General features: G+C 37.7%; 1 protein-coding gene across 6 annotated transcripts in view; it reads left to right on the top strand.

Annotated features, from left to right (window-relative positions):
• The window catches only part of LOC124119494 (casein kinase I), a 54537-nt gene extending 33086 nt beyond the window's left edge, over positions 1-21451 (top strand). The window contains exons 4-11 of one of the 6 annotated variants that reach the window (XM_046482018.2): positions 1651-1799; positions 5442-5676; positions 5938-6108; positions 8845-8993; positions 10056-10148; positions 11763-11867; positions 14770-14876; positions 16317-21451. In XM_046482018.2, coding sequence (XP_046337974.1) covers positions 1651-1799; positions 5442-5676; positions 5938-6108; positions 8845-8993; positions 10056-10148; positions 11763-11867; positions 14770-14876; positions 16317-16374 — 1067 coding nt within the window. In that variant the 3' untranslated portion in view covers positions 16375-21451. Of the gene's footprint in view, positions 1-1650; positions 1800-5441; positions 5677-5937; positions 6109-8844; positions 9006-10055; positions 10149-11762; positions 11868-14769; positions 14877-15925 lie in introns of all 6 variants that reach the window. The other 5 variants (XM_046482016.2, XM_046482017.2, XM_046482022.2 and 2 more) reach the window with 5 other exon arrangements.
• The last annotated feature ends 3982 nt before the right edge of the window (positions 21452-25433 follow it).

Here is a 25433-nt window from a genome sequence, read left to right as displayed (position 1 = left end):
GTTTCACTGATGGGTTGATATTTAGAGATATATACAAAGATAGTTGAAATTTGATGTATTTTGAAGTCAGCAGTAGACACAATAGTTGAAACACCAGTAGTCAGTCACTGCTGTTGCACTGCTGCAAGCCTTATTCTGACATGCTGTCTGTCCCTGGGATGTTGATCAGTGAGGTTCACTTCCCGGCCGAGAACAGTCAGACTGTTTGTCCTTCTTAGGACAAACAATAATATTTCCTCCCACATTTTTATGTTTATGCATGGCTCTCATTTCACTTCCACTCTTATGCAGTGGAAGAAGCTTAGCAAATTTGACTTGGCCAGCCTGCAAGCTAAGACTTTTGGTTGTGCAATCTGCTTCATCTGCACAATATCTGCCCAATCGAAAGTGTGGGACTGCTGCTAACTGGATGAACAATGAGGCAGAACTGGGTTAGAGTCGCAGCCATGGTATGTTTCCTTGTGTGTTGACCTGCAGTAGTAGATGATGAAGGGGCAACTATTGTTCACACCACGCTCATTGCATCGTCCCTCCTATATTTTCTGTCCCATTCTGTGCTGTATAGAAATCTTTCCTATCAACACCCTTCTAGCCCAGTTGGTTATCTTGTGTATATAGCCAGGTACATGACATTGTATAAGATACGCCTTTGTAATCATGACAACACTTGACACAGACAGAGATATAAAGAGAATGTTGTTGACGATACATTCAATTTCTTGTTTTATCATATCATATAGTTTTCTTAGCAGGAATATTGTCTCTCGTTGACTGGACTTGTCAATTTTCAGAACATTGACATCCTTTCAGTAGATGTTCCGTTGATTGATTTTAATGTCACTAGTTAGACTTGTTAATGCTTCAGTGCTTGCTAGCATTATTACTTCTGCTACATTATTTTTTTCTTAAAGAGATTGTGTATATTATTGTCAAATATAATCATATTTGAAAAGAGCAAAGTGTCTTCTGCCTGAAAATTAGTATGTCAGTCTTTGAGTCAATCCCCCTGCCCGAAGACCTAGTCTAGCAAAATTCTGTTGGATCTGGTAAGCTCATTTGATAATAACCCATATTAATACAGTAAATTGCCAGAAATGATGGTAAAATTCAGAAGGTCTGATAGAGACTAGACTATAAATATCTCGTTTTATCTCATGGTCACTTGATAGTAGGTTTGTGTCATCACTGGTTAGAGGATTGACATCTATGATTGAATGATTGTATTAACAAACCCACAACCATGATCTGAACAAACATAGCTTCATTAATGATAATAAAACATGAAGTGATATCATAAGCATGGGCATGTTAAGCCTTTGCTTTCGGAAATTGGCTATGGTCTGCTGAGCAAATTTGTTAAATGTCAAGATGTGATTATAGCATCCTAATCACTGCTAATGTCAAGAGAAGATGTTGAGGCATTTTCAGATATTAACCGTTAGTTATCTTGTCAGTCACATAAAAAACTAGATTTTCCCCATGTTATGACTTGTCATTTAGAAATGAATGTCGATGAACACCAGTAACATCAACAAAGAGGGTATGTCAGCATATGCTGATGCTGAGAATACAGATTCTGTATAGCATGCCTGATTCCATAACTTGTTGATTGGCTTTGTGTTGTTACACAGCTCTGTGATTTTGTTTCAGATGGCGTTCCTCAGGTGTATTACTTTGGTCCGTGTGGCAAGTACAATGCCCTGGTCTTGGAGCTGCTGGGACCCAGTCTAGAAGATCTGTTCGACTTGTGTGATCGCAAGTTCTCACTGAAAACTGTGCTGATGATAGCAATCCAATTGGTATGTTGTTAACTTAATAACAGACATAGCTTGATTAAGTCAGTTCTGTTTGTAGTAGTATGAGAAAATTAAGCCTTTGCTTGTATTCATAACAGTGACATCGCTGTGACTGATTGTGTTCCCTGATGTGAATAACACATCAAGAGTTGATGTATCAATACAAAACAAACCATGCATTGTGTGTACAAGCAGGATGCAGGATTTCATGTTGGTTCATTTTCTAGGATATTAATTGATAGTATTGCAAAATGTTCTAAAGATATTTTTTTTCCAATTAGGTAACAATCAAAGATTGGATCTTGAAAATGTCATTATGACAAGGGTCAAGTGTATAATTATGGTATGAGGTGTAAAGCAATACTGTTGTCAAGTACAAGGATTCTCAAGCACTGCAAAGTTTTAATGACACAACTACATCAACTCAGACTCGTTGGGTTGGCTGATTATGTGTCAGTGTGCGGGGATGGTGTGGACAATTACTCATTTGTCTGGTTCAGACTTGAATATTTATAGACTGTTGTGATATATCTGGACTAGTGCTGTATGCTGCAGTAAACAACATTCACTCATCCACTGAGGGTTTTAGTTAAATAGCATTCGGTCAACAGTTGTATCCTTTGATGATAAATGAGAAATCTGGATTTTTCATGCTTTTTATCATGTACTGAATCACAACCTGGATATGTATCGATTGTCAGATCACTACTTAATTGGATAAAGATGTTATTTGATGTAATTTCTTGTCTTTTACCTTCTCTACTTCTTTTATACAATAGGAAAATGTTTTGTCATTGCTTGTTTGTTTCAAGAGGTAACATTGCCGAGGGATGATAGCATGTGTTTGGGAGACAGACAAAGTCAAGTCAAACTTGCTGCAGTACAGTGACCTTGATGGTCGTTCCTGGTTGTCTGGTTCAATTTGATCACACTGTACAATTGATAATTAGTCAACAAACTTGTCCATATTAGATGGAGAAAAATGCAGACACAGTTCCTCATTATGATTGATGACTGATACAATGATGGATGTAATTGTAACAATTCTGCACACTTGAAAAGGTTTAGTTTAACCCTCTGGATGCCGAGGTTTTTTTCTGACGCACATTTTCCTAAGATCAGAAAAGTGAAGGTTTTGAGAGAATTGCGCTCACGCGGCACTGGATCTACCTCTGGCTGTAAAATTATACAGAGGTGAAGAATAATAAATTTCCTATTTGATTGTGTAAATTTAACTGCAAATATTAAACCAATTTTTAAAAAAAGACACTTCTAAGTGTTCAAGAATTTATTTAGTTTATTGTAACTCAGGTCACTTGATGAGAATTAGCTGTGGGTAAGGACAATATATTTTCGTGGTGTTTTCATTCATGGTATGGAAAATCTTGATGTGTGAAATGGAATTTGACACTTTTTCAACACAACATAAAATGACTGCTTTCACCATGAAAATTATGTCTTGAATATGTATACAATTAGATAGTTTATCCTGTATCTTTATTGTACAAGACACGCACCTGTTTGGCATCAATTAACGTAATGAAATACCCAAAAGAATATTTCAAAACAACCAAAATTATATTCAATGTTGGACATATGTTTGTTCATAATGTTATTATTTCTTACACAATAAAAGATGCGAAGAAAGCTCTATTGGTATAGAATTATCAGGATAATCATATACGTTTGAACCAACAGGGTACCTGACATGGGTTTTATTTTTATACAATTCCTGAAAAATAAAGTAAACAGTTAACTATCCTGTGATCACAATATTAAAAAAAGAATGAACCCATTGATTATATAATGCAAAACGAGAGGAATAATTCGTAAATTGTTTGTGACTAACACACGCACCTGGCGAATCGTTATATATCACTGTTCTGTGTATCAAACGACATAAAAAACTATTCCAAGACCAAGACAATTCTTTCAGAAATCTGTGCATATATTTTACCAAAAAATATTATCCATTTTGTTAAAGTAATATATTCAGTTTTAGTTATAAAATAAAATGAAACGGCTATTCATGGACATTGGTTATATGAACTTAAAATATTGACTATTACACATCCCAAGAAATACGTACATGCTGCAGTTACATTTACACTTCATCTTGTAACACAAGGAAAAGAAATAGCGTATTCGACAATATAAACCTATCAATTGTTATGTAAATAATGTTCAAACAAAAGGAGATTATCAAAGGTTCGTTCATACATGTTTTGGCCTATATTTATGTATGATATCATTTTGAACATTGACAATTATCCAAAGTGAAATTAATTGTGTGAAAAAATGTATAAAAGATATGCAAAATATACATCATAACTGAAACTGTAAACAGCATGATACAATGATCGTGTGCACTCTCATTCAAGGACCTTCACCTCAAAGAAATTACCAAATATGTACAACAATGTTGACGTATGACATCACTACCCGTGACCGACTTTTACAAAATGGCATGTTAACTGTCAACAGTACACGGGATTTTACAAGGGGACTTTCGTTGATTCAGGGATCGTATATACATAAATGTGACATGTAAGTAATCAGAAACATTCTGACAATCTATGAACTGTTCTTTGTTGTTATAATTTTCATTGAAACCAACGGAAATAGCCAGAAATTCCGATAAATACTGTTGTCGTTGTGCGTGATTTTGCGTCAGTCATGGCGTCACACAGGATAGCTCAAAATAGGAGAAAATGCTACACCATGTAAAATCTGTATTTTGCTTTGTTTACATTTCAAACAAGTGCATTTTTTCGAGCACAGCATTTGTTTTCACACCTAACTTATTTTGCTTGATTTCATCCAGCCACTTTGTATTGGTGACAAAGACCATTGGTCATTTGATTCTAAAATGTATGAGGAATTCAAGGATGTATGTATCGCAGCTAAGTTTGAAATATATGTGATGTTACAGGCGTCTCATAACTGGTGTACCTGAAACGTGATTTTGTAAACACTATCCAATATGGCGGAAAGTTCACTTCGGCGTTCGTGTTTGCATATTTTCCAAAACATTCTAAACGATTCTAGGGTTATCGGAGACGTTTTGGAATGATCATTGGTGTTTTTATAAAAGACAGATACCCGTGATCACTGATATGCTATTTTTGAAATTCATTTCTCCGAGTAAATATCCAAAATTTAGATTTCAAAACATGCTGTAAATAATGCCGTGAGTGGTGATTTAGTAATGTGTAAAAAATGGCAATGTACCTAATTTTTAGAGGTCATTTTCAGTACTTTTGCTTGGCCTTAAATGCAAGTGGATGATATCACAGAACAGGGAATTTCCCACCTTATTCAAAACTGTGAAGTGTAGTTGTGTGGGTGATGTATTTTGAATTTTATTTGACTTCAAAGTGAGGGTTGTGGAGGAGGGACATATATGTCCCTGTGGCATCCAGGGGGTTAAGGTTTTTTCATACTATATGCATCCTCCCTGTATATTCAACCCATGGTTTGTTTTGCATTGATCCAGTGATGCAGTTGGAATTGGTACGGTGAGATAAACAGGAATAAAAAACTGTTTTTCTTCACAAAACATATCAACCGTGTGGTATTTGCTGGTGCCTCTTGATGACATGTCACCCCCTATTGACACTTGTTTTGTTTTTTGTTTCTTTTCAGATATCACGGATGGAGTATGTTCACTCGAAACACCTCATATATCGAGATGTTAAGCCAGAAAACTTTCTGATAGGAAGACAATCGACCAAAAAACAGCATATCATTCACATCATAGACTTTGGTTTGGCCAAAGAGTACATTGACCCCGAGACCCACAAGCATATACCTTACAGGGAACACAAGAGTCTCACTGGCACGGCCAGATACATGAGTATAAACACACATCTAGGAAAAGGCAAGTAAAAGAAGCAGAATAGGTTGTGTTTTGAAGAATTAAGTAACTTCGACAATAAGTTCTGTTTGATCTGTATTTTGTAGATACTTTTATATGCTTTCATTATTGTAAAGCTAATGATATCACATGATTAATGAAATGAATAAGATGAATGTGTATATTGCAACAGTTTTAGGAGCTTTGATTATTGAAAATTATTTTAAATGTTTTTCATTCTTTTAATTCATATTTTTCATGACTGGAATGTTTCTATGCCAACAGAACAAAGTCGGAGGGATGATTTAGAAGCTTTAGGTCACATGTTTATGTACTTCCTGCGTGGCAGTCTACCATGGCAGGGACTGAAAGCAGACACATTAAAAGAAAGATATCAGAAGATCGGAGACACAAAGCGGGCCACGCCCATTGAAGTTTTGTGTGAAAACTTTCCAGGTGATTTTAGGAGTTATATGTGAAGAACATGGCATGCCTAGTTTCATGAAATATATTGGTGCAGTCTGTGCAGCTACAACTAGTGCTGGAAACAGACTAGATAGATATGTGATAGAAGTCTGTGTAGTTACATAATAGCTCTGACGAACAGACTAGACAGTCTTAAAAATGTCAGGCCCCCATCCCACAATTTCAATACAGTGATCCCTTGCTAAAACGCTACCTTCGGGGTCCAAATAATTGATGAGCGTTATAGATGATCAGCGGTTTAACGAAGGTTGAGTTGTAGGTGGTAGATGACCAACAAAATGGTACACATGCTCAGGCTACCTAACACGATCTACGTTGCACTTTTCAGAGTTTCAAAAAACATTAGAATAAGAGTTATTTATGATTCATTGTGTAAAAAAAGATTTATTGAGTATTAATATGCACTTTATAAAAAAAACCACATTGTTTCCCTTCAGGTGAATAAACAGGTAGATCTATGACAAACCTGGTCAATAAAAGTATGCAATTTGATATAAAAATTCACTAAACATGAAGATTTATCATTTAAAATGTATTTCCTGCTCTCAAAGGCATTGTTTTATATGCAGAGATTAAGATTACCGTGTGTATTTTCTGGTAAACTAATCTGGAAATAGCAGTCAGCTGTGCACACGTTTCCTCCCAATCTACCAGTGATGCAGTTAAAACGTACCCAGTGATACCACTTTCAAGAAATTTGATGCAATGGTCGGAAGAAATTGTATCTGAAATTATTATTTTATCAGGAATAATATATTCCAAAATCATGTTATTTTAGTTGCAGCTTCCACCATATTTACTTAAAATTATAAGAACCATAAGCGTAGCACTTTGGTACAAATTGTATTCAGGATATTTTTTTACGTATGGAACAATTTTGACCAGTCACCGTAGGGACTTCCCGCGCTACATGTATTTTGATTGCGAAAACGTTATGTTGACATTTAATAGTCAAACTGCCTCAAATTTAACTTTTAGCGAGTCATGGTACGGCATTCATCATTTATGATATGTGTATCCATTCTCTTGCAACTAAAGTTCGTTTCAAGGCGTCAATAGCGGTAATCTGACTGTGGTTTCTGTTAGTAACAGTGAGTTGTGCAATCTACTGCTCACTTCACATACGATTTCGCCAAAATTATTGTAAACATTATAATTATTGAATGAAATTTTGAATATAATTAAAATATATTGCAAACATTACTCCAGATAAACAATGATTTTTTTATATTACTATTACCAGATATTATAATGATAGGATTAAATTGCGTACTTCAGTTCGGATTTGTTGACAGGTATTTCCGGTGTTACGTGATTGCGGTGATCAGCTGATAATGTTTTCTGAGATGGGGGAAAACACTGTGTTGAGTTTATTAAAAATGTTAGTAAATTTTGGGAGCCATGCTTTACCGCGCTATAACTGAGTTAGCTCTATATTGAAGGGCGCAATAACGGGGGAACACTGTACATGAATACTTTTTGGAAAATAGTTACTAATTTGTTAAAGCTGAGTAAAAAGGTTGTCATGTCACAATCTGCTGAGAAACAATATCAGCATTAGTGTAAAGTAGTTCTCAAGGACCACCCTAGTTGTATGCCTGATTATGTTTTTATGTCAAACACATAAATAATAGATAATGGAGAAATCCATCTGTCCGTCTGTCCATAATCATTTCCTTTTCTGGGGCAGAACTCGAAAACCATTCAGTGTATTTGATTGAAACTTGGCAAATCTATCAGTCACATACTGAAGTGGTTCCTTTTGATATTTGAGGATTTTTCGAATTTTTATTTTTTTAAAGTTTTTATGGAAAGAAGTTGGATATAGACTCCATTGGGGATGGGGTTCGTTTCCAGGGCAGAATTTCGAAAAAACATTCAGTATATTTGATCGAAACTTAAAAGATGAATCAGTCACATGCTAAAGTGGTGCCTTTTGCTATTTTGTAATTTTAAACAAAATTATTTTTAAAAATCTTTATGGAAAGAAGTTGGACAAGGACACGATTGTTAGTTTCACGGATAATTTTGTGGGACTTGTTTTTGGTTTCTGAAGCAAAACTCGAAAACAAAACTTGGCAGATATATCAAACAGATCCTGATGTGCTGCCTTTTGTTATTTGCATATTTTTTCGCATTTTTATTTTTCTTGATTTCCATGGAAACAATTTGGACTTTGTCTCAAAAGGTGTTGTTTCCGGAGCACAACTTGAAAACTGTGAAATACTTTTCATCCTGTATTAACCAAGGGCTGAAGTGGTGTTTTTTGTTAATTAGGAATTTAAGAAGAAAAAAATCCTGTTTCAGGGGCAACAAGTTTGACTTGGACTCTGTTCATAGTGGTGTGTTTGTCCAGACCATATCTCTAAAACTGATAGGTATTCTTTCATGACACTTTCACACACAAAGACCAGTTTGCCTTTTGCTACTTAGGGTGTTTAGAGAAAGAAATCTCTTTCCGTGGCAACAACTTTGTTTTTGACTCTTCATATTGGTGTGTACCTGACATAGAAATACAAAGTTCCGAATCCGAATTCCATGGTATTGTTTTGATAGCACAATAACTACTCTTGTATACGGACGGACAGATTAGAGAGAAATACTCTCATCAAGTTGAACCTAATGTGACAGTCAGATGATTTGTGCTTTCAAATATGTGGGGGCTGGGGGGATTGTCATCTTCTGATGACTCTTGTTTTTATACAGATGAACTGGCAACCTATCTGCGGTATGTTCGGCGGTTGGACTTCTTTGAAACACCAGACTACGACTACCTGCGTAAACTGTTGACAGGTCTCATGGAGAAAATGAGCTATGACTGTGATTGGCAGTTCGACTGGGTCGGCCGCCAAGTGGTGAGATCTCAAGTAAACTTGCCGCACGTTTTCATCTCTTCGTAGTATGGCAAATAATGCTCATTGTACATCCGCAGGCTCCATGTGACAGTAGCTGGTATTGACAGCATTTGGGAAGTCTTACATATCTTTTATTAAGTCAAATTTGAAACAATTCCATCAAAATTCAAGAAATTCTTAATAATGATGAAACAGTGCTGATTTTGACAGACTATGTTTGGTCTGGTAACTCCTGTTTTCTGCAAACTCGATGCTGATACTGCTAGCCCATATATTGATTTTGTAATTTTCACAGTATTGTTTAATGGGACAGTGTTTAAAATGTTTTGGTCTTAAGTGGGCAGAAAATAGGTCACATACCTCATACATGTGCAGTGTGAATGTATTTGTTTTAGTTCTGCCTTTGTGGCATTCATAATCAGTTCATATTCATGCATCTCTAGAGATTTTATTTGGAAAGTTCTGTATTCCATGTTATGTCCTTAAAGCATTTTGATGTTGCTCCCAAAAAGATCACCTACTGTTTATTAATAATTACTTTTTATCTTTAAAATGATAGTATCACTTGCCTTACCCCTCTGCCATTTCATAATTCCATACTGTATTGCATGCATTATGCTTGTCAAACATCAAGGTGTTTCCATCAGATCTGACCATTTGCCCCTCTTCCAATCAGTCATAACTATTGAGAAGGCATGGAAGGGCATACATACCATATCTTCAGTTTCCATTACTTCCTGGATGATGCATGAACATTTGTGCTGAATATTTTTAGTTATGACATTATCTTGTTAATGTAATTATTTTATGATACTTTATAGCTGAATTGTCAATCTTCGGTGCAGTTTGTTTTTTAAAAAAAAGTTTTAAAAAATAAATTCTTTAACATTGAAGATACTGCATATTTGAACAAGGTGTTTTCTTTCATATTAAACACTGTAAGATATTAATAACATATAACATTTTGAAAACAAAGAGTACTTGTATACTTTGATATGTGATATATTTTGTGTTGTTCGTACCTACTCGTGTGGAGCACTAAGGATTTTTGTTGTGTTCCAGTCGACACCTGTGTCGTTGAGTGCCCCTGATACTGGCCCATCACCTCAGAGAGATATTGGTGGTATGAGGGAGAGACACACCGGCCCGACCAGGGTGAGTAGCTTACAGGCTCCTCCAGGCCACAGAAAGACACTGGTGGGAACACCTAGATATCTACTTACAACTGTTTGGGTTTGTCCATGTGAAAGACGAGCACGGATATATAGATATATGCAATGCTTACAAGTTAACTTTAATTTAGGTTGGTGTCTATATGCTTGCATGATGTAGTATTTTAGTGATATTAAGCCCTTGTTTTTAAGGTATTTGCTGTATGAAGAATCAGTGTATTTTATTTTCTGTGAAGGATCTACATGATTGTTTATGATGCCATGTTGAACTGCTGTTGTTAGAGATAGAAATGTGTAAGTGAAGACATGTTTTCGCTTAGAGAGATTGACAAGTGCAGTCCATATTCTTGTCAAGTAGCCCAAGTTAGGGCAACTTAGATGGTATCTTTCACTGCACTCCATGCTGAGTCTCCAAATGAGACTTCCCCTTTTAGAGCCAGGACAATCCTTGTTTTGTCTTTTGTGGACATGACGGGTGAATGACCTGGCATGATAGACACCTGCATTGTGTGAAAGACCGACAAACCACTGTGCTAGAATCATCACCAAGGTTGCATTTAGATGGTTGTCAGATATCAATACCAATGCACCTTCCCAGCAATGCAGCCAATCCATGCACCCCCCCCTTGTCGAATGGCGGTTTCTTTTTTAGGTTAGACGATTGTGAAGCTAATGTCTGCTTGTTGGGTCCAAATTAGCCACAAGTGTGTAGTATGGTATTTCTGAGCTCACATTGTCTTAGATTATCCTGCATTGAATGTCTCCCTTGGACTAAAAGTTCCTGCTTGATATGTATAGTCAAGCTCTTAGTTTGATATGCTTAGTCAAGGGGAGATAATCAAAGCTTCCAGTCACTTGTGAGTCCTTTATGTTCCATTTTATGGATCACAGATCAGGATCTGTTGAATAACACTGCACACCGACAATGTTATTTTGAACATATCTATTTATATTTTGAGGTTTCCATTCATCTGTTTGAGTTGACTCTTCAAGTGACTGTATGCATGACTTGTATATTGATTATGAGTTTGCTTCTTTTCCTATCTGCTGTTTAGTCCTTTCTAATCCTCCTGATTTGGTTCTGATCTTCCTTTTGCATTTCTCCTGCTGCATGTTCAGACATCAGTTTATGCCTTGTCATTCAGTTGTGTCCTCCTCCATCAGTTTATTGTCATATACCCTCTAATTTCATCATTTACAACTCTTCTTTGGTGAAAAAAAAAAAACAACAGGTTTTCTGTTAGGAAACATCCTTGTTTTCAGTCAGCTGTACCATGCATGTGGGCATGCTTTAAAACTGTTCAATTTGAAGTTTGTTTCTTCTTTTATGTCCATTTGCAGTTGTTTTAACCACTGCGTTATGAAGGTTTTCATTTCTAATCTGATATATACCATCACCACTGCAGCACCAGAATATTGCACACCATATGAATATATATATATATATGCAAAACGTTGACACTGAAGACAGACCCTGATGTAGAGACAGAAGCCTGAGTCTGTCTTCAGGTGTTATTTCTCCTGCCCATCCATCCCTCCATCCGTACCCATCTGTACAAGACGCATCCTCCTCTAACCAGACTAATTTGCCTTTCAGCCAAGTTCAAATCAAAGGGGGCATGCATGGGGTGAGCCACCCAGGCACGCCAATAATTTACTGGGTGCCAACCTAGCCGCTGATAAACATGGGGGCTCGGTCCAGGTAGGAACTCTTTCTGAAGCTCGTTTGATCATTTGCTTTTTGCAAATGGAAGGAAGTAGACGAAAAATCCCACCTTTTTGAAATTCCTCGAATGAAATGTTGAAAAGTAGCAAGATTAACCCCAATTGTAGATGTTTTGAGTGTGCGTGCAACAAACTGCTTTCCCCACGAGGTGGATGCCTGCCCCTGATTCTCTGCCTCAGCCGCATTTTACTGTTGTGCCAATAACTGTTGTCGTCATGTGACAGTCGTGACTAATTGTCCACACATCACCTGTGACAGTGATCACCTGTGTCGTGTAGCCTTGTCATAGTACCATGGTAAGATCCTAACAACCCCCCCTGCCTCTCCTCTGCTTTGTCTTACACTCTTACTATTTGTATATGTTCTTTAACCATTAACAAGGTACTACATATATAGTTTACTCTGTTAGATATTTATTGATTAGTCATGTGTCGTGACCAGAACAAGTTGTAGAATCTTTATCTTAGATATGAAAAGATGTGTATGCAGAAAATTGAACTAACACAAAAATGGTCATTAGTACTGGGTTATGGTCGTCAAGTGACATTTGAAGAACAATATAAGGGGAAATAAAATAGGCTTTTGTCAATTAGCAGCCCTGGCATGTTATGTTTGGGTCATTAAAACAATACTTTACCCATCTTCTGACTTTAGTTTATGATCTAGAGAAATGTATCACAAATATAATGATAATAAACCTAATTATTTTCTTGACATCTAGACCTACACTGATAATGGGCAGCAAACCATTGAATCTTGTCTCCCTAAAGATGACAGGCTTTCTGATAACAGGAAATATTTTGGAAATTGTTTAAAATGCAAGAAACCCAAGGAACGAGCTCAGTACACTCACATTCTAAGCTCAACATTCTTACACTTACATACGTTCGTTACGTTTCATTGATTTGGTAACTTTGTTTGGCATGAGCTTGTTTCTACTACTAGTTTCTGTATCATTTAGTGATTCATGAGTTGCTGTTTCTTATCTGTTTGCATAGGATTAAAATGTATGAAAAGTGAAGATCCACACTTGAGCCAAATTGCATGCAACAAGGGCTTGCCTTCTTCAGTGATCCAGAGTTAATTGAACTTTCTCATTCAGGATATAACATTCTTTCACCATTCTTGCAGTCTGTGTCAAAATCTTTTACCAAACATGGCTCTTACCATCATTTTCAGTAGATTTTAGTGGTGTTGTGTAGACTGTTATTAGTTGAGCCTACTTGACAAAACAATGTTTTACGAGACAGTGGCTTCTGACTAGTGGCTAAAGGCGCAGACTGCTCTTGTAATGTATTCAGAGATAGATCACAACTATTTATCTTTTGGTTTTGAAGCAGTAATCTCATTTGAGGACAATTAGGAGAATGTTTTATGATGCACTTGATATTTCTTTTTAGCATGATGCATTTTACAGTGTGATATTGTACAGCACTAGCTTAGTGACATACTGCATGTTTTATATGTATTGGGATACCAGCAAGTATCCCTGTTGCTTCTGCCAGTAAACATGAGACATGAACAGTAGTTGACACACATGATCTGCGTGTGTGTGCGTGCTTTGAACACACTTGTGCTTAGGCCTGTTCTAGCTGCATAGACTACATTACAAAGCTTTGAGGTTTAGCTCATGCTTTGTAACGAGTGAGCTTGTGCCTTGTGTGAGCCTTGTGGTAGTTTGATGCCACCTTACCTACATGTGTTTCTGTAGTCATGATGTGCAAGGTAATCTTTCCTTGAGAACAGGACGTATGAGGACATTATATGTAGTTCTAGTTCAGCCTGTGCCAATCATATGTTAATGGTTGTCCCACTTTGGATTTTCAACTGGTTCAGCTCTAAAACCTAAGGTTTCACTGCTATTGGCGTAATATGATTTCTTTGACTATGAAAGATACAAGTATCCTAAGATTGTAAGAATATTCTTAAATGTTTATTTGCAAAGATAACAATGCAGCAAATTTAGATTTTACAGGAAGTTAATATTTAAAAAATATCTGATTTAAATGTGATTACAAAAATGGAAATGTTACATGAATACAAGTGCTGAGAACCAGAGTGTTACGTATGTGATAATATATGTTTGGATTTCGAATTCAAAATGTTCTTTAGTTTTTCATGCAGTTGGATTTTGTTTTCAAAATATGCTTTTTAATAGTGTCATCACAAAGTTTTCAACAGTTAGGGTGTTCAATGAAAGTGACCTCTCGGTCTGAAACAAATCTCAGAAGGTGCTATTTCTTCCTACATGGAAGTTCTTTGGGTAGATGTGAGCAACCTAAGAGATGTGTGTGTTTCACCGTGTCACCTACATAAGATTTAGGTTGGTTGCTGTGAAATGTATGTTGTCAGCTTGTGTATTTGTTATTCTAAATTTTGTGTGTCCTTGGTGTCGTGATCTACTTTCATACTGTGTACGTTTGTGGTTGCTATTGTGCATGCAGCCTCAATCAAACATATCCTTATATCTGTTGAACATGATTCTTCATTTTCGATTGTGAATTTTTAGGATTGATTGATGTCTTGAGTACTAAAGTGACTGCTATCTCAGTTAACTTACATCACTTGTTTAGGGATATGTATAGTCTGAATTATCTTGCATAGCCAGGTGAATAATGTAGACTTAGTGTTTCTCAAAGAGATACATGTTTAGCAAGGAAATGCTAAACATATAATATGGAAAATTATGACTTAAATTATTTTATGTAAAGTTGAAGCATAGATTGTGTTTTTAAGTTTCTAACACAGATAAGGTCAAGGGAAGCTCTGAGTATTCTAACAGAAGTATTTGTCAAACTAACAGTTCTCTTACAGAGCTTGTTTCCAGGATGTACCACTGAGTCTGGCCTGACCTATACAGTCCGTAATGTCCTTGCAGGTGATGAGTTCAACCAATGGCGACTTGGGACCTGATGACCCAACAGCTGGACACTCAAATACACCAATCACAGCACAGCCTGAGGTGGAAGTTGTGGATGAAACTAAGTATGTTCCTTCGCACATCCTTGTCTTATCTCTCACGTTAGACAGTGCCCAAGCAGCCACCTTTTTCAAAGCATGGCACATATATCACCAGACTCTTAACTTCAGCTGAAATGCAAGACAAAAAAATAACAACTGATGTTGATACTGTTCATTTTGTCTTTTCTAAATTTAACTTGTTTGTCTGCATCAACAACTATAAGTTTTCAATACTTTTGAACGGACGTTACAAAATTATCAGTGGAAATCTATTTGCTTTTGTTTCTTGTGTGCACGCAGTTGAGATTTATGGTTTGTTTTATAGTAGTGTCATGTTTGATTACCACTTGTAATTTGTAAGTAAAATGGTAAACTTGCCTGATGATCATGTTCTCTCAAGTCATTTGCATTATAAGACCTCCATCCTTGTCCCTCCTTCACTCTTCCTTCACCCTGTCAACCCAATATAGATGACAGTAATTTTGAGTATAGAATCTAAGTCCATGCCATTGGCCTCTCGACAGCATGAACAGATCGCCGAGCCAAGCCAACCCAACGGCATTCTTGTCACTTGGGTAGATATGTAGATTTAGTGCTGAAAGTGTACCGTTTATCAAAACCTGTTAAGTTGGTTAAGGAAGTCAAGACAATATAGATAGTTTTGTTTTCTTCTCTGTTGTTTCTCGAAACCTGCTTAGGTAAATATTTGTGCCACTAACCAACCATTTAAAAGATATGCACATCCAACACTGATCCCTTTACCCTGCCTCATACGAGATTATTACATTTTGTTTTGTTTTAAATAGCATTTGATGTTTTCTTATTTATATATTGATTTCTGACATGAAAAGAAAACACCTTTGAAACACATGTGGAAATATAATAACTATCAGGAAACCTTCAATTTTATTACTTACGTTTTATGAGTATTAAACTGCTTAAAAAAATTGCATTTTGGTTGCTAACCCTTTATAAGTGCAACTTGAAAATGAAACTGAATGCATGCGGTGGCCGTGAAAATGATGACCGCTTCATGCACAGTTGGCTTGGACTCTGGTGTTCTCTGCTTGCAGGTGCTGTTTCTTCAGACGACGCAAGAAAAAGAAAGGCCGACAGTCGTAACCCAGGATCTCGGGGGGAACTATGCTATGTCCTTACGTACTCTACTTTATCTGTAGCCATACTGAGCCTGCCCAACCCACCCAACCATTGCCCTCCTGCCCCTCCATTTGCCTGCCCACCTGTCTGTCTGTACTTCAAGCTCCTAGCCTAATCCTGTCTCACTGCAGTTTCTATTAATCGTTAACCTGTCACTTTCTTCGTTGCCCTGTTATCATACACAAACATTGAGGCCATGGCTTGGTGAAAGGAGGAGTGGAGTGACTGTTGATTGGTCAGTCAGTCAGCCGGTCCGTCAAGTCAGTCTGTAGCACCGGAAGTCATGTGTGCTTTCTGACACCACAGGTGCTGCAGCTGTTTCCATCGCAGGCGGAAACGGGGGAAACCCAAGCGCCAGAAATGACTGCTTGCCTTTGGCCGAACCAGGGATACTGTGCCACTCAAGTCAAGGGAAGAAGATTCCTACACCGAGTCTCGGGATACTAGCACCCCAGAGCTGCAGAAACGCAGCCCTGTCTACCACACAGCACTGGGAAGGGGCTATGTCAATCAGACTTTCTTGTAGCACCCTTCCCAGGGGTTAGGAATCTTCTGGACTGCTGAGTGTTGCAGGGACTTCTGGGAGATATACACATGTGATAAGACTTTGTGGCAAAGTAAAAGTGCTTGGAAAAGAATATGTATCTGTTTCGACTGCCAACTGCTTACTCTTTTTCTGAAATAGGCAAAATACTGGTGAATGTTCTTTTAATTTGAGATGATTAAAACTGTTGTCCGTCTAGTTGGCATTTTAGGGATAACCCTGATGATTGGTCTTGACCATCAAAGCTATTTTCATCTGTCAACATTGTATTGAATTTTGATAATAGTTGTGTGGATGTAGTGATCAGATTTGGTTTTAATGTATGTGGTAAGTGACTGTGCGAAAGACCATGTACTGCTCATTGTGAAGTGATTGTCATAGGAGCCGTCCTATGCAGTATCAGTTGATCTTCAGTCTGTCATTGTTTATCCCTATGCATTATTTATCTAGTCTTTTCGCCCATGAATTTAGGAAAGACGAAGAGTGATAGTTGTGTATTTTGCCATTTTCAGAGATTCTGTAAGCTTTTCTTTCGTTGTTTAATTTTGATGCATATGGTTTGTCCTGTCTAGTTACCCCAGTTGCAACAAGAGGTATGGAGATGTGTGCTACTGCAGTGGATAGTTACTCCTTGTTTGACTTAGTGCCATAAATTAACCCTTTATCTGAAAGGGCATTAACAAATTGTAAAAATGATAGTATATGAGGGTTACAGTACGACTTTTGCACATTAGTTGCTTGCATGCCCACCTGCTTGATTTAAGAGACCGAGATTTTCAACTTTTTTCGCGAAGAGTATTTTCAAAGCATTCTGGAAAACATTTCACTGATCTGAAGTGTTGACTGTGAAGTGTGAATATCCTCTTTTAGCTGTGTTACAGTGACATAGATGCATACATGTGTGTTGGTAACTTGCTGTAGTTGTTGAAATAGAAGGCACAGTAGGGTTCAGTTATATATACAATCAAGTTAAAGTCCACATCCTTATCTTGAAGCAGCCATGCAACTGCAGCGATAACATTTATTGTCTTTTAATCTAAGTAAAGATATTTGTCGTCATGAAAGATCATGCAGTAATTCATATGAAACTACAATGCAATCCTTTTAGTCTGGAAATCCAGCCTTCTGTGTCAAATTGAGCAGGAGTTGTGATCATATACTGTTATTTGACTTAGTAATCCAGTACCCCAGACTCCAGGAGAGAGTGCGTTCAGATTTAATGTTGCATTGTCACTATCTCAGCCATATAGCAACGACAACAAATTATACAAAAGAGTTGTCAACAAGGACAGTAGAACAGTAAGGTAAATATCAGTTTCAATGTAAACCAACTAGAACAAAATAACACATATCTTGACGGCTCTTTGAACTCCCGAGTCCAATGCTTTGGTATTGGAACCAACATAGCATCATTTTGCTTGACAATCTTGACTGTGAAATCAACACTAAACAGACAGTCCTTGTGGCCAAAACCACATCTGTCCTCTTGTTTGATGTCAATCCGTATCCTTGAGGAAACCATATTTCACTAACTAATCTTTTAACACTCACTTGTAGTCTATGATTAACAAGTTTCCTTGGGTAAAAGATAAGCATGATATTCACATCTCACCAGCTCACAAATATTCTTGCAATTTGTTAATTCCAACAAATACGAAAGAGGTGTCTGGATTAAAAGGGTTTCAATGCTTGTATTAATTCTATCCTATCACCTCAGAACAAACAGAATTTTGTGATTCACAGTATTTATATCTAAATTGAACCCTTGGTTGGTAAGAATACCATTTTACCAAGATAGTTGTCAATCTGTGAGATTTAACCATGATCAAAAGTATGTGATACTTTGTACATTACAAATTGTGTTCTTTTACATGCGAGGAGAACATTGTCAGTGCATGGTTATAATGACACTGCAGGAGTGGCAGATGTTTTCTAGTTCTCTTATCAAGTCCTGTTTCTGCTAACTGATGTAAATATTTTCAGTCCCTAAGCAACAAGATAAATATTATGAAACATGAAATTTCTAATCACATGCTCATTTATTTGTTTTGTTGTGCTGTTTCCTTGTCCACTTGGTACAGTTTTTATTAACACATTTTGAGGGCTATCAAGGAATATGTTAGGAACACAAAGTTACCGTTACGTTGTTAACTGATACAAGCACTGTGGTGTGTATATTTGGCAGAGAAATGAAAGGGTTGGAATTAAAAGTAATTTCTTCTTGCAGTATACAAATCTGATACATTTCTGTATGAGTTTATACATATATATATATAGAATTTGTTAATTTTGTCTACTAACATCAAGTGCTCGTACACTAAAAAAATTCCAACCCTTGAAGCATTCAAGTACATTGACCTTTTATCTTAGTCCAGAAAAAGTACTGAATAATTGTATTGTTATTATTTTTCATTTATTCTTTTGCAAGCACCATTACCAAGCGCTTTGTTATCAAAGCAACCTTCTTAATGGCTGGGTTATGATTGAGTTAAAGCATATGAAGTTAGACAGTTCTCGTGCTATGATGGTTTTGACAATAGGAGCCCTTGTGACTACACTTGACCAAATTAGGCCAATTTGTGAGGGTAAATGTACTTGAATACTGCCATATAGATGAAGGGCCACCTACCTATCTCCCTGTGATTGTGATATGATGGTGACAGACTGGTCCAGATACCACACAGTAACCTGGTTTGACCAAAGGCAGACCTGATGTATGTATAGCTTCCCACAGCCTGTATTATGTGGAGGGCTTGATCAGTGTGTACATAGTTCATTTGTTATGCTTGTATATATTCCACACATAAACATAACAGCATCAGTCATTATGGGCCATATGTTCAGTCTTGTGCAGCTTTCGGTGTTATGTCAGCCATTCTGCATGATCAGGTTCAGTTTGGGCGCTCCTGAAGTAGATGGTTGTGGCACTTAGCTGTTAGCTAGCGTTAAAGAGTCAGGACGGATGAGCACCCAGTAACGACTGATCTCAACTTCTATTGCCTGCCTGAACATAGGGCTTGCTCTCTTTGGGAGAGGAAGTTGCAGAGCTACCGGGGATTCCCATTTGTACATAAAGCTTGAATGCCACAATGGGACTTTTAGAGGACAAAAAAGATCTTAATTGTTGTATCAAGTAAAGTGACTGTGAATTTACCAAAATACTCCCAACTTCATTTCTTGGAAACAGTTATCCTAAAATTACTTTTTAAATCTACTGTATGTGTTCTCTTATGACATACATTTTATCCTTCAGACAAATAGAACATGTTTGTGATAAAATTATTCCGATAAGTTACTCATGTAAGTAAACAATGTCAGTTTTTAAGGTGTATTGAGTTTGGTCAATCAGGTCATACCAGAATGAAAGGAAGAGTTGGTTTTTAATGGAACTTGATGTAGTGCCCAATCTTCTGCTATATTCAGAGTGCACCTCCTGAAGAGGCAATGGAAGCCTAACTACATGTGCCATGTCGCAGTGGTGTACCTCATCAAGACTGCCCTATACACTTCAAATCAAATTCTGTGAATCTTGTAGCTTCTATCATTGGAATGAGATGTGCTTACAGAGATGTGTGCATCTGATTTCTGTTGAAAGCTTTCGTCGCCGTTATTCTTTCTTTTTGTTTGTTGCTAGATGTTGTCTCTTAACTAAGTTGGATAAATAGCGGGCTTGTTTGGCCTGGAACATATTTTTTGTTAAGCTAGGTGCTACGTGCATCAGCTTTTGTTTACTTTGTACAATTTTATCATTGCCTTCTGTCGCTGGCTCAGTTCACGTTCGTTTCAAGTATTTCTATGGGGTGACCACACTCCTATCTTGCCCTGGTAATGTACTTGAGTTTTAATGTGTATGTATCATTTCTCAATGCCCGGGTTTGGGAGAATAAAACATTTTTTTTAACCTAGAATCATGTACATAACGTTACTGATAACTGTAAGCTATTTTATTGTGATACATTTTGCTGTTTATATGTTGCACGGCGTTGCCTCGTTTGCATTTCACAAATAGTTGCAAGGCATGTACATCTTTTTCCAAAAAACGTATGGCTTAGCCTGACTTTCATCTAACCTTTATCATGGTGTACATCATAAAGTTGGATGAAGGATATGTGATGGCCAAATCATTGAGACATTTACAACATCATTTCGAAGAAATGGTGTAATTTCATTCATTGACATCGACATTTGACATGCCCCACTTGTCTGCTTTAGGATTTCTATGAACTTACTTATTAACATTGCCAAAGTTCAGGTACATTTGTCTCTGTTTTGTTTTTTCACCATATCACATTTTCTTATGATCATAACAATATCTAAAACTGTAGGTCGTTATTCAGAATTTCTGCTTTGCAATATTTTGATGCAAGTGTATTGAGGTGATGACCAGAGTACCACTATAATTTATTGGTACAAGTCTTAAAAATTGTCGCGTTTTAGTTGTCTTGTGTACATTATAAAAAGATAAAAATATTGAAAAGAAAAAAGTTTAAAATGTATGACTGGAGACTAGATGATATGTATGACATGATATGATGCCAACAGGATGTGTATATTTTTCATGCAACTCACACAAGTTTGCATGAGTCATCCTGTTTCAGTGTTGCGCTATTTCCACTAATCCTCTGCTGCACAGGTAGCTGCCACCCATCTATGCTACCATCAGACCTGTACAAATTGCACTACCAACTAGCTGGTGTGGAGAGAGCGAGCGCCATTTGGTATTATTACTTATTACATGTATGAAGTGGGCAAGATGATATTTTGTAATGTTTAAACATGATGCATGTACAGATTGACCAACTTGTTTGTGCTGACTACATTGTAGAACCAGGATTTGTTCAGCTCTTCAGCTGCCACCAGACTCATGGAAATAAATGACTGAGCAGCTGACCTCCAACTCTTGTCTGTGTCTTGTTTTGAAGCTGACCGCATCCGTGGTCTAGTGGATAGAGCATGGCATCATACACCATAAAACTGTCCTTAGTCCGGACTAGTACAAGCACACACACTCGCATTATGAGTGCTAAATATCTTGGAACAGGATGTTAAACCCCATTTCACCTCACCTGTTTACCCTGGGGCCAAATCATACCTCCAACAAATACACCAGTACTCCTCAATATATTACTTTAGAGGAACAAAACCAGTAACCATCAGGGCAAGTAGCAGATGATAATATAGCATAATAGTCACATGCAGGGTTTGTTTTCAATCGTTTGTCCATCAAATTTGGTCGTCAACAATAGTGCTCAGGAGCCCTTGCAATCGGATCTTTAAAATCTTATTTGATGCCTCCATCAGATCTGACAAAACTTTGACCACCCATTCAAAAAGAATATACAGGTTTTGAGCCAAATGTTGCATCATTGTAATAAAGAAGTTTTGAATCCATAGAACCATCTCCCTTGTTCATCATACTAATTCTAAACGCCACTTACAGACGTTTTGTAGGGTATATTCATGTTTTCTTTCCGTAAGATCAAATTCCGAATCGAGGTGTTAAAGAATTAAAGATACCATCTGATTAGCTGAAAAACACATCCTTCGTTAAGACTGGGTGGTAAAAGTTTGCCCCGTGTTCACCTCGTGCGTCCAGCACAAATCCTGACGCAGAGAGGTATCGTGTGTGCGAAAGATTTTAATGTCAAAGTACCTGTTCTTGTTTTAAGTAAGGATTGAGTGAATTTGGTTTATCAGTATTGGAGCAACATATCACAATGCGGCCGCTTAATGTGGAGGAACACCCAAAGTGGCACTGGACAGATGTTTTCCTACAAACAATGATATGGTGGCATATCAACCATGCAACAGTCAGTAACCTTGAACCTTAGCAAAGTATGACCATGGTAACAGGCAGTGGAATAATTTATCTCACTCCCAAGAGCATACATACATATTTAGGGCAAATTATTTTTCTTGTATTACAGTTGCGCAGAACCGATTTCGAAAAGAAAAGATTATTTTTTTTCATTGTTCGCTGATAACACTTAAATACCGTATTTGCTTGCGTATAGACCGCACATTTTAAAAAAAGAATGTGTAGAGGGGGTACGCATAATAGACGAGCATACTATGAGTTTCGATATTTCCCAACGCAATGACGTTACCGCCAGCACGTAACACCGGAAATAGCATGTCAACAAATCATACTGAAGTACACAAGTTTGTGCTTTTATTAAACTGTCTGTTTACAATTGTATATCTGAACTTATGTTTGTAATCTATAATATTAATTTTAACCAAGATTTCATTCAATTGTTTACAATACTAGTAATTTCAGCGTTAATTTTCACCATTATTTACACTTCCTCAGATTACCGCTAACTTAAAACGACCCTTAGTCAGAGAATAGATATACTTGTCATTTTCTCCTGCACCCCTTTGACTCGACGACAGATAGCGGATCTAACTGCAATCTCTTGTTTAAACATGTTAAACATGCCCCGGGCTGGGGCATGGTCTTGAGATTCCAGTAACAAATGAGCAATGGATTCAGGCTGAGTGCAAGATGGGCATACCTTGTCATAGTGCTTTTTGTGTCCGATTCTGAGGCATGAGATGGCTAGTTCAACTTTCCTTTCATTTGAGTATGAGTATGGCTTTTGGTTGATCTTTGGTTGAATTTTGTATAGCCATCTGCCGATCTTCGTGCGTCCCACTGGGCTTGCCATCTTTGGGCTATGGAGGCTTTGATTTTTGCTTTTTATCTCTACTTTACACAAGGGAATAGACTGTATCTTCGCTTTGCCTAGAGCTAGCTTCGCCAGTGTGTCTGCTTTTTAATTTCCATGAATATCTATGTGAGACGAAATCCAGCACAGCTCCACCTGTTTCCCCAGGTCCGATAGTCTTGTATATTCGTGTAGAGAGTTCGAGTTCCTGACGGGGATGGCTTGAGTGAGTGAGTTAATATTTAACGTCACATCGGCAATATTTCAGCCATATCGTGACGAGAAGTTATACATTAAGAATACATATAATTAGACTAAATGAAAACCTTTCATCGATGTAAAATAACTAGAATATCACAGTAATATTTAAAACTAGCATACAATTATAAAAAGATAACACTATAGGTATGAAGTGCACTTAGCGCGTCTAATAGGACGACTGCCCTTGTCGTAGTTCCGGTATGAGTTTGAGTGCATGATAAATTGCCTCCAATTCAGCAGCGAATACTGACTGACCATCTGGCTGGCGAACCGAATGTGCTTGGGGTTTGGAGTTATGGATATGGATCCCGTAACCAGCACTGTTGTTGATGGGATTCTTGGATCCATCAGTATATATACTGAACCGCAAAAGAAACGTCACCATGGATAGACATATGAGAAACCTTATTTGTCCAAACACTGTAAACATAATTTTAAAAGATGAATATTCACTGATCATCAAGGTTGAAATTAAAGTGTCAAATGTTCTTAAAGTGAAACACAACACTTGTCTCTGAGAAAATGGCATCTCAAGTCAGTATCTCGTGTGTCCGCCATGTGAATTGATAACTGCCGTGCAACGTCGATACATGAAAAGGATGAGGCCTTGATCGGACGTCATTCAGCCGTCTTTGAATCTCGTCCCACAGGTGCTCAATGGGATTTAAATCGGGACTGAGGGCAGGTTACTGCATGGTTCTTATGCCATTCCGCTGGAGGAAGTCTCTTGTTGCTCTCGCATTGTGGGCACGGGCGTTATCATGCTACAACTCGTGGTTGCGGCGACGTGCCCAATTAGGAATGCGTGTGGTCTCATGACTTGATCAATGTACCGAGCTGCTGTGACACCATTGCCTCTCCCTGGACCGATGTTCTGGAAGACGACAGGGCCGACCCTCAGTGCAAGACCAATTCCAACCAACACCATGATGCTCGGACCATCGTCCAAGGGCTTGGTGTCGCTGATTTCTTGTCAATCTTGGCATGTGGTAGCAATTCAATAACGAATGAATGTTATCCGATCTGGGTGGACTTTTATAGAGAAATGGGGGAACGCATGTGCAATTCAATTTGCACGGAACTCACGTGCATCGGGTTACCATGGCCGTTGCAGTGATCCATTTGGGAGATCGGTTTTATTGTCATCTGCTTCGTGTTTTATCATCAAATTTCATTTGACTTTTCATGCCATGTTACTTGGGGTGACGTTTCTTTTGCGGTTCGGTATTATATAGGCCCAGCTGACGGAGGTAGTTTGAATTTTACTGATAGCTTTTGGTCGTAGCAGAGTTGGGTTTTCTCTTTTAGTGACTTCTGATGTTAAAGCATTGTCAACTTTGGGAGTTTTTAAAGTCTAGGGAGGATGTAAGACCTTGTAGATACTTTCTGGTGGCTGAATGTCATCAAAGTTGTTCAGGTACTAATATCCCAGATGGATTTTGTGAGGGAATTTTCCGAGCTAGGGCTTCATCTCGGGTGTTTCTGTCTTGCCATATCTTTTTTACCAAAGGGTTTGATGTTAGTCCCCAGTACGATGATATTGCCTGCTCTCTTCTTAGTTACAATGGTACCCGTGAAGATCCGGGGTAGAATAGGTCTTCAGCAACCAATACTTGTCGTAAAAGGCGACTATGCTTGTCGTAAGAGGTGACTAACGGGATCGGGTGGTCAGGCTCGCTGACTTGGTTAAATCACGTCATCGATCCCAATTGCGTGGATCGATGCTCATAATGTCAATCACTGGATTGTCTGGTCCATATTCGAATATTTACAGACCGCCGTCAGCTAAACGGTGCGGCGTTAAACAAGAAAAATACAAACAAACAAAGTTACAATGGGAGTTCTCCTGTTTCTACTTCTGTTACTTCTAGTTATTACATGTTGCTGCTCCTGTGGCCAGCATTAGGGCTTTGCATTGTATTCTGTCAGGCGGCTCAAGACAGTATT

The sequence above is a fragment of the Haliotis rufescens genome, unplaced genomic scaffold, assembly GCF_023055435.1.
Source record: "Haliotis rufescens isolate VD_foot unplaced genomic scaffold, xgHalRufe1.0.p SCAF_1, whole genome shotgun sequence".
NCBI classification, from domain to species: domain Eukaryota; kingdom Metazoa; phylum Mollusca; class Gastropoda; order Lepetellida; family Haliotidae; genus Haliotis; species Haliotis rufescens.
The sequence above is the reverse complement of the archived record's forward strand: the minus strand, read 5'-3'. Positions and strand labels throughout refer to the sequence as shown.